This window comes from Chiloscyllium plagiosum, unplaced genomic scaffold, assembly GCF_037043375.1.
Source record: "Chiloscyllium plagiosum isolate Xiang-an unplaced genomic scaffold, Cpla_swu_hap1 HiC_scaffold_18, whole genome shotgun sequence".
NCBI classification, from domain to species: Eukaryota; Metazoa; Chordata; class Chondrichthyes; order Orectolobiformes; family Hemiscylliidae; genus Chiloscyllium; species Chiloscyllium plagiosum.
In genome coordinates, this window is record NW_028270156.1 from 78,802,790 (window position 1) to 78,819,165 (window position 16,376).

The window sequence follows — 16,376 nt, forward strand, 5'->3', positions numbered from 1 at the left end:
CCCCACCCCAGAATGTAACCAGCAGCAGATTCGAAGGAAAGTGCTGAGGTGAGCAAATGTGGGAATGTTGAAGGCACCTGGTTTGTCAGCTAAGGACTTGGTTTTGTAAAGTGGCTGTGACTGGCTGTGTATTGCCTCTGCATTCATTTGTATAAAATAATTAAACGTTTTTCAATTGTACAGAATGTCACTGCTGTAAATTGCCTTGAATGTAATTGAACTTTTTTCCCCCCCTCCTCCCTTTTTGGTTAAATCTTCAAAACTGGTGCAAGCGACTATCTCCAGCCTATTGTTGGAAATGCATTTTTTAATATAACTGATAAAAAGAGACAAACTGGCCAATAGCCAGATTTCTGGGCAACATCTCTTCCCACTCCCTGTCAAACCAGAGACAGTACAAAGTGTTGAGTAACTGTGGGCAGTGCATTATCCCATAAAGGGGCAAGGAGCTGTACACTTCCAAGTTACAGACTCGACCAAGTCTCGATTATCAGCCAGACTGCTGATGTTTAATTCTGTGCCATTATGTACTGCTTAGGGCTGCTGATTCCAACGGTAGCTACTGCACAGGCAACGGCCAACAACTTCAAAGGTGGTAGAGAGAGATATCAGAGCTCCCAGATGACCAGTACTGTCCAAAAAAGAGAAAATGCTGGAACATCTCAGCAAGCCTGGCAGCATCTGTAAGGAGAGAAAAGAGCTAACGTTTCGAGTCTAACTGACCCTTTGTCAAAGCTCAGTACTGTCCGACTGAAATAATTGATTCATCAAAATCCGCTAGAATGTTTCAGCAGAAAATGCCTCATGTATACTTTGCCAAATTTAGGTAAACATACACTCTGTGTACATTTAGTCAATTAAAATCCCATTGTTCAGTGACCAAGATGTGAAGGAGTAAATCAAAAATCATACAAACTGATTTCTCGATATTTGAACTTGACCAAGAAACAGACGTTTACTGTGTGAATCCGAGTATAGAGATCACAGCCTCAACGCTGGAATCAGTTATACCTTTTTTATTTACTAAATAGAAATACACAGCTAGATTCCATATTTTTAAGGTATGGACTACTGACCATTGGATTGGAGTTGGTTTGGCCACTCCTGGTGAATAAACATAATGGCACAGAGGGCTGGCTAGGCAGTGCTCCTCACCAGTGCTCAGATTTTAAAAGTGGGCACCAGCGAGGAGCAGCGGTCAGCAGAATAACCCTCCCCAAACTCCGACAAGCTGGAAGATCAGCTGCAGGAGAAGCACAGGCTGAAGTCTGTTTAGGGGAAGTGAGTGAGTATAGATAAAAGTAGTGTGTTGAGGGCAGTGAATGTCTAACAGTAGACTCCAGGAGGGTGATATAGACAGGTGAGGAATGGCTTATTTCATGGATTGAATTTGTCTCATTTCCACATTAAAAGCCAGAGGCTCCTTCAGATATTTTCAAAAATCTTACTTCAGATGTACATTATAAATCAAGCAGGAAATTTAACTTATAAAGGTCAGAGTCATGACTGATCTGGTTCAAACCAACCTAGCAAAGTCCAAACCCTAATGAGGTATCTCACTGTCATGGCCTGGGAGTGGAGCTGAGCTTCTTCAGTAAGATCCCATAAACGATCCAGACTGAGCTCGGTAACAGGAATGAGAGGGAGGTGTTTCATACTAACCCATTGCAGGGCTATCCCTAATGCACTCTCCCCACCCAAACAGCACTGGCCCGTGGTTCAGACAGTGAAAGGGAAGGTTGTAAGAAGCAGGTACAGGAAGAGGTCACTCAGTCCATCAATCTCACTTCATTCACAGTTTGCGTGTATATGGTGGGATCAGTCCCATTACCTTCCCACAATCTTCTAAAGAGCTCTTAGCTTCTCCTCTCCTCTCACTTTTACTGGCATGACAACCACAGATTCTCATAGTTCCAACATCCCACATTTCCCAAGCATCACGTGAAATGATTGCACCATTCCCTGACCTCTCTCCCACTGTGCTGTGCTCATTGTGTCACATCATTCCTGAAAGAAGCATGCAGGTCTGGGATGTACAAGTTTGTACTGTATCAAACTCAAGTGCAGTGCTATCTGTTTACAGTACAATTGTAAAATATTGTGATGTCCATTTTTGATGTATGTTTATAGCCAAGGATTGAAGGAATAAACTGATATGATCGGGGGCGAGTGTTTAAGATTGTAATATATACACTGAGCATTCAGTTGGTCAATAATTAAAAAGATGTGAAGCTACGGAACACCAGAGTGTTATTTTGTTTGAAGTTGTTGCTTGTGTACAGTGTATCTGGGACCTGGCTGGAGGGTTAATACTATCATCCCCCAACTGGACAAGGTGATACTCACGTGTCCAGAGGTGTTCTAAGTCCCAGTCCCCCCCACCCCATACCTGGCTCAGCCACTTCAGATAACACAGGATAAGCAATCACTTTATTGAATCCAGCTCCAGGGATTGTACAGGAAAGTGGTACTAACAAGAGGCCTGGCTCCTAGGCATAGTATTGGAGGTTGGCCTTTTTCTTGGCCTGAACCTCCAGGATGCCCTCCATATAATCTTCGTGCGTGAGCTCAGTGGCCTCCCTACGCAAAGCGATCATCCCCTGTCAAGGTAAGAACACTTAGTATCAGCAAACCAGTGAAACAACAGAGCAAACATACAGAGTGGGGTAAGCTGACTAACCTCAGCCTCCAAGGATCACACTCAGTCTGACTTCTCTCCAGAACAAGTACACACCTAAATGTGTGTAAATAGCACCAAATATCAGATTCTCTTAGGGTTTTGAGGTGGGGGAGGAAGGGGAATGATGACAGGACTGCTGCAAATATGAAAACTCTATATAATAATCCTCCTGATAACTATTACTCTCCTGCAGGAAAGTTCAGGGAGAGCCCTTCACAACTAACTGCTAGCCACTAAAACTCTGACATGTCCTACTGTCCCTGATCTCCAGGAACTCTTTCTCTCTCTATCCTGACACACTATCACAATCCTTTCCTGATGAAGGGCTTATGCCCAAAATGTCAATTCTCCTGCTGCTCAGATGCTGCCTGACCGACTATGCTTTCCCAGCACCACACCCTCTCACAATTGCCAGGGAGTCTGTCTCCTGACACACTGCACCCAATTTCCATAAACTTTCTATCCTAACACACCTGATCTCCAGCGATTTTCTCTATCCTAAGAGCATTTCTGATTCCAAAGGATTCTCTCTCTGCCAACACACTGTGCCTGCTCTCCAGGGATTCTCTCTCCTGACACACTGCTCCGAATCTCCAGAAACCCCCTATCCCAACACACAATTCCCGATCCCCAGTGTGTCTCGCCTGCCACACTGCTCTGAATCTCCAGTAAATCTTCCTATACCAAAAAGGTCCCACAGTTATACTCACCGCTTCCACACACACTGCCTTGCACTGAGCTCCATTGAAGTCATCAGTACATCGAGCCAACTCCTCATAGTTCACATCAGGACTGCAGACAGCAACAAGAAAGGAATATTTCAAAAGGTACTATTAACCATGACTTGACACTGCAATTTAACAATCTAATAAGTGTAACAGTATTAACTACATCTGCCTATGTACCTACCACAGTTATACAGCTAAGCCTAGGCAATGTACCGACAAATTTTTGCTCCCCTTTAGGTTAGAGATGGACTTACCAGTGTGATGAAACACATGGACGAGAAATCAGAAGCAGTAGGGCTGGTGAAGTTGGACTGATTCCTGACTGAGCACAGAGCATTCTCACCTGACATTCATCTTCCGGGAGTGAATCTGCATAATCCTTGCTCGCGCCTCTTCATTGGGCATCGGGAACTCGATCTTCCGATCAAGTCTGCCGGACCGCAGCAAAGCTGGATCCAGGATGTCAACTCGATTGGTGGCTGCAATTACCTATCGGGGAATAGGAACAGGAACAGTCAGACTCTAGAGACTGTGCTCTTTCACATTCTCGCACACAAAGACCGGTAATGACAGTCTCCAAGGCCAAAATAGATCAAAACTTAGCAAACATTCAAAAGAAAAGTCAGATTTTGCTTTTGTGACAAGCTGTCACATGACGATGATACTTGTTTCAATCTGTAACAAATCTGTAAATGTTTTGGAGGTGACTTCAAATTACATTTCAAGTGAGTAAAAACATCAGTTTTCCCTCAAGCATTTGATGCAATTAGTGCCTGTGAAAGTGGTCCATATGTAAATCATGACTTACTTCAATCTGCCCATATGAAAACTTGCCCTGAGCTCCACTACCACACAAATTGGCATTACGGGAAAACACCAATAAATGACTTTGGCCCCTCCTAAAGGAAATCGATATTTACAGGCACAACCCAACCATAGGACAACAGGGACATTGCTACCCTCCCCATCCCACCCAGACACTGGAGTGGAGCCTCCAGAAGCAAAAGGGGACCATCAACAACATGGACATCCATAGTTGTAGAGTTGCTTTCCAATATTCACCTTGACAAGGGTATTTGGCTGAAAACCATCCAACTGATTGAGCAGCTCCAACATTGTTCGCTGAACTTCACGGTCACCAGCCTTTTCACTGTCAAACCTGCAACAGACAGAATCACAATGCAGCCAAATATTGTTCACTGGCACGGCAAGCTCACAGACCACTTTACCAGCGTGACTCACAACCCAAATATTTGTTGCCCAGTCTTCCCCAGATACAGAATTCCCGATGTCCCACAGTGTCACAAATATCACCCAAAACTTCACTCAAGGTAGATAAAAAGGCACTAACCCACTGTACCAGAGACAGAGCTACACCAATGCACTGCTCTCCTCCATGTGTGCCCAAAATGCTTCTCTTCCACCTTTTCAATACCCACACTCAGCACCACCACTTTCTACCGATGGTTAGAGTGTGGGGATGTGACAACGCTAGTGTGTAAAGCTGGTCAGACCGTGGAAACGTAACAATCACTCTTCTCACCGCTTTGTGCCGATGGCGTCCAGTTCATCAATGAAGATGATGGATGGAGCTTTCTCTTTGGCCAAAGCAAAAGCATCCCGAACAAGCTTTGCACCGTCGCCAATAAACATCTGCACCAGCTGCGGGCCTGCCAGTTTCAGAAAGGTAGCCTGAGGGGAGGAGAAAGCTGTCAGCTCACACACAGAATGAAGCTCCTGCTACTCTTCAACTAAAAGGGAAGGTACTGCTACACTATCCTCATCAAATCACTCATTCCCAGGACAGGGACAGCACGGGGTGAGATACAGGGTAAAGCTCCCGCTGCACTGTTCCCCATCAAACACTCCCAGGGCAGGGACAGTATGGGGTGAGATACAGGGTAAAGCTCCCACTGCACTGTTCCCCATCAAACACTCCCAGGACAGGGATAGCACGGGGTGAGATACAGGGTAAACCTCCCGCTGTACTGTTCCCCATCAAACACTCCCAGGACAGGGACAGTATGGGGTGAGATACAGGGTAAAGCTCCCGCTGCACTGTTCCCCATCAAACACTCCCAGGGCAGGGATAGCACGGGGTGAGATACAGGGTAAAGCTCCCACTGCACTGTTCGCCATCAAACACTCCCAGGGCAGGGATAGCACGGGGTGAGATACAGGGTAAACCTCCCGCTGTACTGTTCCCCATCAAACACTCCCAGGACAGGGACAGCAGGGATTGGATATAGAGTAAAGCTCCCACTGCACTATTCCCCATCAGACATTCCCAGGACGGGGACAGCACAGGGTGAGATACAGGTTAAAGCTCCCCCTGTCTTCCTTGGAAAGTCAGACAGCACTCTGCCACTCACTTTGGTTTGTGCAGCACAAGCTCTCGCCAGTAAGGTCTTCCCTGTTCCTGGTGGTCCGTACATTAGAACTCCCTTTGGAGGCTGAATTCCCAGATTCTCAAACTTTTCCTTGTGATTCATAGGGAGGACAATGGCTTCAACAAGCTGCAGAGAGAGAGAGGCAGAGATGTCAGCATTATTACAGGAAAGGTTCATTCTTCTGCTTCACACATACTCAGCAACTCTTTCCTCAGATGGGAGTTCAGGCACTCACATTCTGCAGCATTCCATACTCATGGAGAGTCCCCTACATGTCTCTGCAGTCTAGTACCCACCCCACCCCTCATTATAGACACCCACTGACCTCCTGGATCTGCTTGTCCAGACCTCCAACGTCACTGTATTGCTCAGTTGGTCGCTCATCCACCTCCATGGCCTTGACCCGAGAGTCGTACTCGGTTGGCAGAGTCTCCAAGATCAGGTAGGAATCTTTGTTCACACCCTGGCATGGAAACAGGAGATTACTCAGGGCAGATCAAAGACCATCACACAGACTAGGATATAAGGACACTCCGAGTTAGAATGGGGTGGGACTCTGATACATACAAGTTCAATCAGTTGCAGTGAACTGTCCGTGAAAGCCAAGGGGGAGAAGAACAAGTAGGGGAGAGATGGGGTCTGGATAAAGAAACAAGTGGGATGCACTCACCACCAGGTCACCAGGCTTTAGCTTCTCAGCATCGACCAGTCCAATCACAGGCAGGAAGTATGTCTGTCCAACACACAGAAGATAGAGCTAAACATCCCATCAACCAAACACACCTTAAGCACTGTTTGTAATCCCAACAGCAGAGGCAGCCCATTTAGTCTATCAAGTTCACACTACCTCCCCATGGAGCAATCCAGTGACTCCCACTCCCACACTGGATACCTATGGCCCCACAGCTTTATTTCCCTCAAGCACCCAACCAATTTCCTCACAGGCAAAACAAAATTTCTCTTTGCATTTCCCAGATGCTTTGCTACCCACTTCCTCAATCTGGCCCGCCACCGTCAAAGACAGATGCACATAAACACCCTGCAGAGTATTTAAAACTAGGCCATTAAGTCTACCTAACATCTGCCTAGCCATTCGGCATCACCTCACACTTTTCTGTATTAAACTCCATCTGCCATTTGTCTGCCCACTCTGATCTATTTACTACTTGTTAGAGTCAATTCATGCCATCCTCTGGTGTAAGGGATGCAATTTATATGTGTATCATTGATTTTGAAGGTTGATGTTTTGAACTTTGAATTAGTGACAAATGGATTTTTCTACGCATCTGAAGTGTTTAATGATTTGCTTGAAAGTATTTATACAACCATGGGAATTTCTTTTATAGAGTCATAGAGATGTACAGCATGGAAACAGACCCTTCCATCCACCTCGCCCATGCCAACCAGATATCCCAACCCAATCTAGTCCCACCTGCCAGCACCCGGTCCATAACCCTCCAAACCCCTCCTATTCATATACCCATCCAGATGCCTCTTAAATGTTGCAATTGTACCAGCCTCCACCTCTTCCTCTGGCAGCTCATTCCATACACGCACCACACTCTGTATGAAAATGGTGCCCCTTTTAAAACAACTTGACAGAGTAGCAGCCTCCAGATTTAATGAGGGTTTGTTTACATTAAGAGATTACATTACGAATAAGATGAACAACTGTGCATCTAGCATTTCATTCAGAAATTTCTGCACTAGTGTTTTTAAGCTTAGGGGAAATGCCAATAGTTTGAAAACAAAATGTTTCTTTATTTAGTTTCAGTTTGGGGGAATTCTGAAGTAGTCTTGGATGAAGATAGAAATGCAAAGCAGGGCTCGTGAAAAAGGAAGATAGTAAAAATAGATTTCTTTAGAATAAGTCTTTTGGCAATAGCTCTAGACCAGAAGAGCTTGGATAAAACGCTGAAGAGGTTATTTAGAGTACAAAACATTTAAACTTAGGTGTATGAAAGCTTCAGGGAGAGGTTCAGATTTTCACAGTTAAATTAAGTCTATAAATGTAGTAGAGCTGGGTATTTTTCTCTCATAGGACTACTGTACAAAGTATGTTTCTGGGATGTATAAAGGTCTGATTTTGGAATTAATGGGATTGTGTTACCATGTGTTTCAAAATCTTTACATTTGCATTATATGTAAATAGTCTGATTTATTTTATCTTTATTGCTTGCATGCAATAAATTTGTTTTGTTGTTAAAACCAAACCTGCAACATTGAGTATTTGTATCCCAGTGAGAAACCAATTCATTAAAACTAAAACAATTGAACATGACCTGTGAAGTTAAGTTTCAGTCTGGGACCTGATTTCTCTAGTAATAAAATTAGTTGGGGTCATAACACCGCTCCTCTAAGTTTGATATTGTCAGCACATCTTCAAATCTTATTCAGCATTCTAAGATCCAAGTCATTTATATATAGCAAAGTAAAATGTGATCCTAGCACTGATCCCCACTAACACCCTCCAGTCTGAAAAATAACCAACTACTTCGACTCACTGCTCATCCTCAAGCCAATTATTTGCCCAATTGGACAATGATTCTCATATTTGCTTAGCCTCTGTTTTAATAATGAGCTTTTTTGGTATCATGTCACTTTCTTAAAATCCACATATACAACATCTATTGCAATCCCTTAAATAACCTTCTTTATTACCTCATGAAAAATAAGCAATGAATGTTCTACCTTCTAGAAGTGCAGACTGTTAACTCATCCCAACCCCAGCAGCAAGAATAAGGGTTCAGCACATGCTGTGTGAGGAGGTTTGGGGTAGGGGAGCTGCACAGGAAACATTGCTCCTGGTTGGAGACTCAGAACTTCCACTGCCAGGTCTAATGGAGAAGAATGAGGCAATATCCCTCTCTCCTGGGGTTGTGCAAGATTTGACAAACAACCCTGTCTACCAGCTCCTGATGAATTGGCTTGCTGTCAGTGCACAAACACCACAAAGGGTCAGGACCTGAACAGTCGTGGCAGCCTTCCCCAAGTCCTCCTCACAAACAGTAATACTGTTGCATCTTGTAGAGGGCACGCGTTACTGGGACATAATCCCCCCACATCACAGCTCACGGCTCCTTCAAATCACAAATCTAAAGCCTTCCTTACCTGACGGGTGGATGTTTTAATCACAGCACATTTCCCTTTCCGTTGGGAATCCAGATCAACATTTGCTCCATCTTCCTCCTGGTCATTTGGATCAACATCCAGTAACTGAGAAAGAGCATCAGGGCAAGGTATTAGCAGTGCTCCTCACAATAATACTCCAAGCAGGGGCAGGTTGGGTTTAAAACCTGTCTGCTCCCATGATGGTGCCAGGACAGGCTAACAATGCATTGGTGGGAAAGGTTAATGGCCCACAGAGCACCCTGGGGACACCATTACTTAGTTGCACAACACCTAGGAAGCCCCACACACACTGTTGTATGAGTTCTACTCTGTGTGAATAAACCACAAACGGAACTAAAGACATTTTTGCATGAACTATGAAAATCTGAGCACGTTTTCCATTGCACTGACTTCCCTTAGATGGCTCATTATGTTGAAAGCTGGGGGTGTGTGTATCGCAGTGATAGCACAATACCAATTGCAGCTCTTTCACCTTCAAGTTGGGTCATGTTGATTGACCTCCGTTAAAAGGGTAAAAAGAACAAAATTGAGAATTTACAGAGCTGAGAAAGTCATCACATACACTTCCTGTGCTCCAAAGTCACACCACAAGTCCTTTGAGACCATCTGAGCACAAACTTTCAGCTCAACCAAACAGACTGAGGGCCGGCACAGGTTGCCAGAAGGGGTAACCTTTTGGACGGGTCATTGAGCTGAGGTTCTGTCAGCTGTCAGATTCCACTGCACTTCATTGCAAAGGAATGGTTCCCCCAGTATTAGCAATGTTGAGATGGTTCAAGATTTGAAGTGAAGTGATTAACACTGAAATGTGCTCAGAAGCAGCACTGCTATCTCCAATTGGACTGTCATTACAGAGGGATCCCGGGTGTAATGACAAAGTGCTCGCATTCCCTACATCTCAATCAGCTTTGGGCTGGGCACAACAGAACTATTCGGAGTGGCTCATGTACTCACCTCAATGACATTAGATACCAGGTATGGCAGGGTCTTGTTCACTTTGATTTTCTCACTGTTCTCCTTGATTTTGTCCTTCATGGCCTGCAACTCATGTGTGACTCTCAGCACCTCACTCTTCATAATCTGTTAGTCGGTCAGAGACAGTTTTCATCAAACCAGTGAAGGGACCATGCACTCAAACAAACACCAAACCAGGCTCTGTTCACACACAGACACTCTCTCTCATAAACTGGGACCACTATCTGGTGGTTCTGGATCACTCTGGGATACCTAGTTTGCTACCTCACTCATATTGCCATTGTTCGTGTGGCAGCCTGCAATGGAAGTAATGGTCGACAACTGAAATGTGAAAAGCTTCACATTCTAATCCACCCTCACTTCATTTAACACATGAAGATTTTATTGGGTGACCTGTGGAAGCTATGAGGACCAATCTCCTCAGGTCTTGGGACACTGAGGCCAAACAGTCCCATTCCAATCAGCTGCTCAACACAAGCTGAGGGAAAATGAGGACTTCAAGGGACTGCACCAACAGGTCTGCTATCTTCAACTCCAAATTGAGGTATTGAGCATTTACCTTAATCTCACTATCCAGCAGACGTGTACGCTGAACAATCTCCTCAGTGGACATTTTAAGCACCTCTTCACCAATGCCATCCTGAAGAAAGTAAAAGAAACCATCAATGGGAGGCAAGTAGGGATGGGTGGTGGAGTGGGGGGGGTGGGTGTGGGAACAGAGAGAGAGACAGAGGATTGTGGTGAATGCTCACAATGCCATCTCCAGGATGAGGATACCTTTCTTGACCAAAATGGCAGACACTACTCCAAAGTTGGCTGATGGTGCAAAAACCCATGTAAGTGCAGTAAGACCTCTACACTTTTCTACTCCAACCCTTTCCAATCTAGGCAACAGCCATTCCTGTACACTGAAAAATTGTTCATGCCCCTTCGTTATGTAACAAAAGTGAGAAGGGACACCAGGGAGTTACACAGCTGTCAATCAAACGTTACTACGGGGAAATTACTGGAGCCTATAATTAAAGAGAAAATGACAGAACAGCTCCACTATTTCCAGCTGGTCAGAGAGAGTTAGCATGGGTTTATAAAGGAGAGGTCAGACCTAACCAACCTGATACAGAGTTTCCAAAGAAGTGGACACTGGAATATCTCTGGATGTTAGTTACCTGTATTTCTTGTGTTGAGGCCTCCCTATTTATCAAGGACTCAGAAATATGGGTGCAAATTTGCAGATGAAACAAAGATAGGCAGCACTGTAAACAGCATGGGTGAAAACATCATCTCGCAGAGATACTGATACATTCAGCAATTGGGTAAAACTGAGCTAAACAGTTTGCAATCCAATCAAAGTGAATGAGGTCACTCACTTTGGATCCAAAAAGGAGGAAACCAGGGTCTAAAAGCAGTGGAGGCAAAGAGTGGCCTGAATAGATCCTGAACAGGTCCAGAAAATAATCCTTAAAGGCTGATAGAACTCTGGTCTCTCTCTCAAAAATTCAAACACAAGGAGCTGGACCTCATGGGTCAGCTGTATGGAGCCCTACTTCAACCAGTCTCGGGGTCACTGGGAGCTGCTCTGGGCCCTGCACCTTTCAAAGATGAGGTTGGGGCTTCAGGGATAGCAGTGTACATTGACTTCTGGGTATCATTCTAGTAAAACTGTTTAAATTAGGAGAGAGTAAATAAGATAATCTCTTAGCTCCTGACGTTTAAAAGGTTTAGAGGTGACATGTAGAAATGTTTAAGCTATTAAGGGTAACGGTTTCTACCTATCCTATTGAATTCTGTTGGCTGGGGAAAGAGTGTTAAAAAAAAGAGGCAAGACCTTCTGGGAGTGAACTTAGGAAACATTTTTCAAACAAAGGATAGTACAGAGTTGGACTGTCTTTTACAAGTAGCATCTCACGTCAAATCAGTTGATTATTTGTAATCAGAGATTGGGGGGTGGGGGAGGGTTTTGTTAGCCAAAGGTAACATTGGAGATGGGATTAAGGTGGATGTTTGGAGTAAAGCCCTCGATCAGCATGGTCTCGATCAGCACACTCATACCCTAAACTCACCCTCCACTTTCACTGGCACTTCCTCAATTTCTCCCCACTCACTTTGGTCAACTTGCTTGCTTCATCGTTCAATAAGATCACACCGGATCTGTTTGTGGCTTGCATTCCCTATTCCCATCTACCCCCAATAAGCTTGGATTTCCCCTGCCAAACAAGAATTCATCCATCTCGGTCTTAAAAATATGCATTGGAACTCTGCCTCAGAAGAGATCACATTTCACAACCCTTAGAAAACAGTTCTCGTCTTTGCCCTGAAAAGGTGGCCCCTCATTATTAAACAGTGCCCCCTTTCCACATCATCCTCGATAGGACCATTCAGGATCTTATACACTTTTAAGCAAATCATCTCTCATTCTTCTAAACCTCAGTAGAAACAAGCCCAGTCTGCACAATCTTTCCTCACAAGATCTGCCTATTGATTCCAGGTATCAGTCGAATGAACCATCTCTGAGCTGCCTCCAATATGTTTACATCCTTTCTTAAATAAAGAGACTAAAATTGCACACAGTATTCAAAATGTAGTCTCAACAACATCCTGTATAACTGAAGCACATCCTTCCTTCAATAATAAAACAATAGCATCCCATTAACCTTTTTAGAACATAGAACAGTACAGCACAGCACAGGAACAGGCCCCTCAGCCCATGATGCTGTGCAGAACATTATGCCAAATTAAAACTAATCCCTTCTGTCTGTCCATGATCTATATCCCTCCATTCTTTGCATATTCAACTGCTTATCTAAAAACCCCTTAAACACCCTTATCATATCTGCCTCTACCACCACCTCGGGACCCTCCAACCCCATGGCACCAATGTGGATTTCACCAGTTTCCTCATTTCCCCTCCCCCACCATATCCCAGTTCTAACCTTACAGCTCAGCACCATCCTCATGACCTGTCCATCTTCCTTCCCACTTATCTGCTCCACCCTCCTCTCAGTCCTATCACCATTACCCCACCTATCGCACTCTCAGCTACTTTCCCTCCAACCCCACCTCTTCCTATTTATCACTCCACCCCCAAGGCTCCCAGCCTCATTCCAGATAAAGGGTTTTTGCCAGAAACGTCGATTCTCCTGCTCCTTGGATTCTGCCTGACCTGGTGTGCTTTTCCAGGACCACACTCTTGAATCTACACTACTATCCCTAGCAGATTGTTCCAGGCACTTACTCCTCATCTGCTTTGAACTTTCTCCCTCTCACCTTAAAATGCATGCTCTCTAGTATTAGTCATTCCAACTGTGGGAAGAAGATTCTGACTGTCAACCCTTTCTATGGATCTCAATTTTATAGTCATCTATCAAGTCTCCCCTCAGCCACAGCCACTGCCACTTCAGACAAAACAACCCTAGTTTGTTCAACCTCTTATAGCTCACACTCTCTAATCTAGGTAGCATCCTAGTAGACATCTTCAGCAGCCTGTCCAAACCTTCCACATTTTTCCTGTAAACAATACTCTAAAGCGCAGCCCAACAAAGTTTTATAAAGCTGCATCAAGACATCCTAACTCCTGTACTCAATGTTGTGACCAATAAAGGCAGGTGTGTCACACACCTTCTTTATCACCCTACCTACTTGCGTTGACACTTTCAGGGAGCTATGGACTAGGATTCCAAGATCCCCCTGGACATCAGTGCTGTTAAGGGAAAGTATGCAGTTAATGGCAGGACTCTTAATATTTGATCTCCCAAAGTGCAACACCTCACATTTCCCTGGATTAAACTATCTGCCATTTCTGCACCCATATCTGTAACAGATCTATCTCTGTTGTACATCATGACAACTATCTACACTATCCAAAATTTCCACAATCTTTGTGTCATTTGCAAACTTATTAACCCACCTAAGTCACTGTATATACAGAGGTCCTCGTACAGATCCCTGTGGAACACCGCTAGTCACGGACCTTCAGCCAGAAAAACAGCCCTCCACCACTGCCCTCGGTCTTTCATGGGCAAGCTAATTCAGAATCCAAATGGCTAAGTTATCGTAGATCTCATACATCTTAATCTTCTGGATGAGCTTAGTGAGGAACCTTGTCAAAAGCCTTACTAAAATCCATTTAGACAACATCCACTGCTCTGCCCTAATTATCACCCTCATCACCACCTCGGAAAAAAAATCAAGTTAATGATACAGGAGCTGTCCCACCCAAAGCCATGCTGACTATCCCTAATTAGGCCATGCTTTTCCAAATGCGCACAAATCCTATCCATAAGGATCCTCTTCAATAACTTCCCAACCACTGATAGGAGACTAAGCAGTCTATAGTTTCCTGGATTATCCCTATTTCACTTCTTGGACAGAGGAACATTAGCTACTTGCCAGTAGTTTTGATGTCATGCTGTACCTGTATACCAAGTTTCTATGACTCACACACTAGGACATCAGAAATCCCTCCGCACCTCAGAACTCTACTGTCATTCTCTATATCATTAAAACTCATTTTTTTTTCCATTCTTCCTGCCAAAGTGAAACATTGCACATTATACACTATCTGCCAGATTTTTGTCTATTCATTTATCTGTCTATTTCTGTTTGCAGCCTCCTTATGTTCTCTTCACAACATACTTGCCTATTTATGTCACCTGAGTATAATTATCACTCCCCTCATCTTACTGATGTGAATTGTAAGGTGATATTCCAGCACAGACGTCTAGGACCCCACTCGTCGTTTCCTGTGATTAGATTAAAACCCATTTATAAATATTCTGTTTTCTGCCAGCCAGCCGATCTTTGATCAGTGTTATCCCCTATATCAGAAGCTTTTATTTTCTGCTTTGACTGGACCTTATCAAGTGCAATTACAGTACACCCCATTTCTTTCCAGCATGTTGACTTCCCAAGGACTCCAATAAATTACTTACAATTCCCCCACCACAAAAACCATGCCAACTCTTCCCAATTACCTTGAATTGGATTCCCCGCAGCATCTCCTCCTTCGTGGTCGATTCTCACAGCCTCCTCACAACTGACATAAAAGTAAACGACCTATAGTTTCCCCTTTACTACCTCCCTCCCTTCTTGAGTATTTGTTACTCTCCAGTCCAAAAGAACCAATTCCTGAATCTGGGGAGTTTCTGAAAGTTAACACCAAACCATCCCTATACTCCCTCCCACTCTCTGCACTATATTAGAATATATTTCTCTCCCACCTCACACGTTTTCTCTCTCCCTCTCCATACTGTGACATCTCTCTATCTTTATATATCCCTCAGTCCCTCACCACCTCATCCCACACAGACCGTGCTCTCTAACTTTGTATATTATATTTCTCTTACCTCACACGAGCCTCTCTCTCTATACTATACTATATTATACTATAATATCATTCTCTACCTTTCTATTATTATTATATTTCTGTGTCTCACCTCCACCTCATCCCACACGGACCTCTCGTTCAGCGACGCCATTCTCCGTCCTGCTCAGTGCGTTCGATTCCCTTCCGCACTTTCACCGAATCCCCGGGCTGGGCCGGGCCGGGCCGGACCGTCCCCGTACCGCCGAGGCTCTCCGCCCTGAGGCCGCGCGCGGCGATTGCCCCCGCGCGAACAACACCGGCCTCGCTGCCTTCAAATCAAAAGGTCCGACCGCATTCGTGCGTCGAATCTACCGTCCGCCGGCGGTAACCGACTTTACCTGAGCCTGTCACGTGGGCTCCGAAAGTGCTGAGTGTTGTCGCGGTCGCAGCCATCTTTGTTTGGGGCAGAGGCGCGGGGCATGCTAGGAGCCAATTGGTGATACAGTCTGCTGCCGGGTCTCACTGCGAGGATGCACTCTACAAGGTGGCACTGTTGTAACGTAGGAAATTCAGCACAGCAAGATCCCAACATCAGCAATTACAAACCACCTACTTTTTGGAACTGCATCTGTATCAGGTGCTGGTGAGACCAGTCCTGGTGTACTGAAATTCTTTGATCCTCTTATTTATGGAAAGATAATTCAGTGGAGGCAGTTCAGAGAACATTCATTAGGCTGATGTCTGGTATGGAGGATTGGTGAGCAATTGCTAAACAGGTTTGGACTCTACTCATTGGAGTTTAGAATAATTGAGAAGTGATCTCATTGAAACATGTAGGATTCTTAAGGGGCTTGACAGGATAAATGCTGAGAGGACGCTTCCCCTCATGGTAGAGTCTAGGACCAGAGAGAATAGTCTCAGAATAACAGGGTTACCGATTTAAGATTCTACCATTCAACAGGATGATGACTGATCAGGCATTCCTCGCGTTCATTTTCTTGCCTTTTCCCCATAACCTTAGATTCTTGCTCAGTGGGGGAATCTAACTCAGCCTTAAATATACAAAGGGACTCTACCCATACAGCTCTTGGTGGCAGGAAGTTTCAAAGACATTTAACTATCTGAGAAAAGAAATTGCTCCTCATCTCAGTCTTAAGTTGGTGCTCCTT

At 44.6% G+C, this 16,376-nt stretch overlaps 1 protein-coding gene across 4 annotated transcripts; it reads right to left on the reverse strand.

Annotated features, from left to right (window-relative positions):
- Positions 1–230: 230 nt before the first annotated feature.
- On the reverse strand, positions 231–15,448 carry psmc3 (proteasome 26S subunit, ATPase 3). 4 transcript variants are annotated; one of them, XM_087996821.1, is made up of 13 exons: positions 15,338–15,448; positions 10,465–10,545; positions 9,885–10,010; positions 8,910–9,014; positions 6,469–6,531; positions 6,124–6,261; positions 5,781–5,924; positions 4,952–5,100; positions 4,471–4,567; positions 3,752–3,897; positions 3,391–3,472; positions 2,476–2,600; positions 231–681 (listed from the first exon to the last, which is right to left on the reverse strand). In XM_087996821.1, the coding sequence occupies exons 1-12, from the start codon at positions 15,377–15,379 to the stop codon at positions 2,490–2,492; spliced, it is 1,284 nt and encodes a 427-aa protein (XP_087852947.1). In that variant the 5' UTR covers positions 15,380–15,448; the 3' UTR covers positions 231–681; positions 2,476–2,489. The 4 variants fall into 4 exon arrangements, with proteins under 4 accessions (XP_087852947.1, XP_043562232.1, XP_087852950.1 ...); XM_043706297.2 differs by lacking the exon at positions 231–681 and having other exon boundaries at positions 2,412–2,600; positions 15,338–15,447; XM_087996824.1 differs by lacking the exons at positions 231–681; positions 15,338–15,448 and adding an exon at positions 15,192–15,201 and having other exon boundaries at positions 2,412–2,600; positions 10,465–10,547.
- Positions 15,449–16,376: the final 928 nt, after the last annotated feature.

Coding starts and splice junctions, on each gene's coding strand:
- psmc3 (XM_087996821.1), bottom strand. CDS start 15,379: ATGGCGTCGCTGAACGAGAGGTCCGTGTGGGATGAGGTGGAG. Junction 6,262..6,468: donor TAAAGCCTGGTGACCTGGTG/GTGAGTGCATCC, acceptor TTTCCATGCCAG/GGTGTGAACAAAGATTCCTA. Junction 3,473..3,751: donor TCCCGGAAGATGAATGTCAG/GTGAGAATGCTC, acceptor TGCTGTCTGCAG/TCCTGATGTGAACTATGAGG.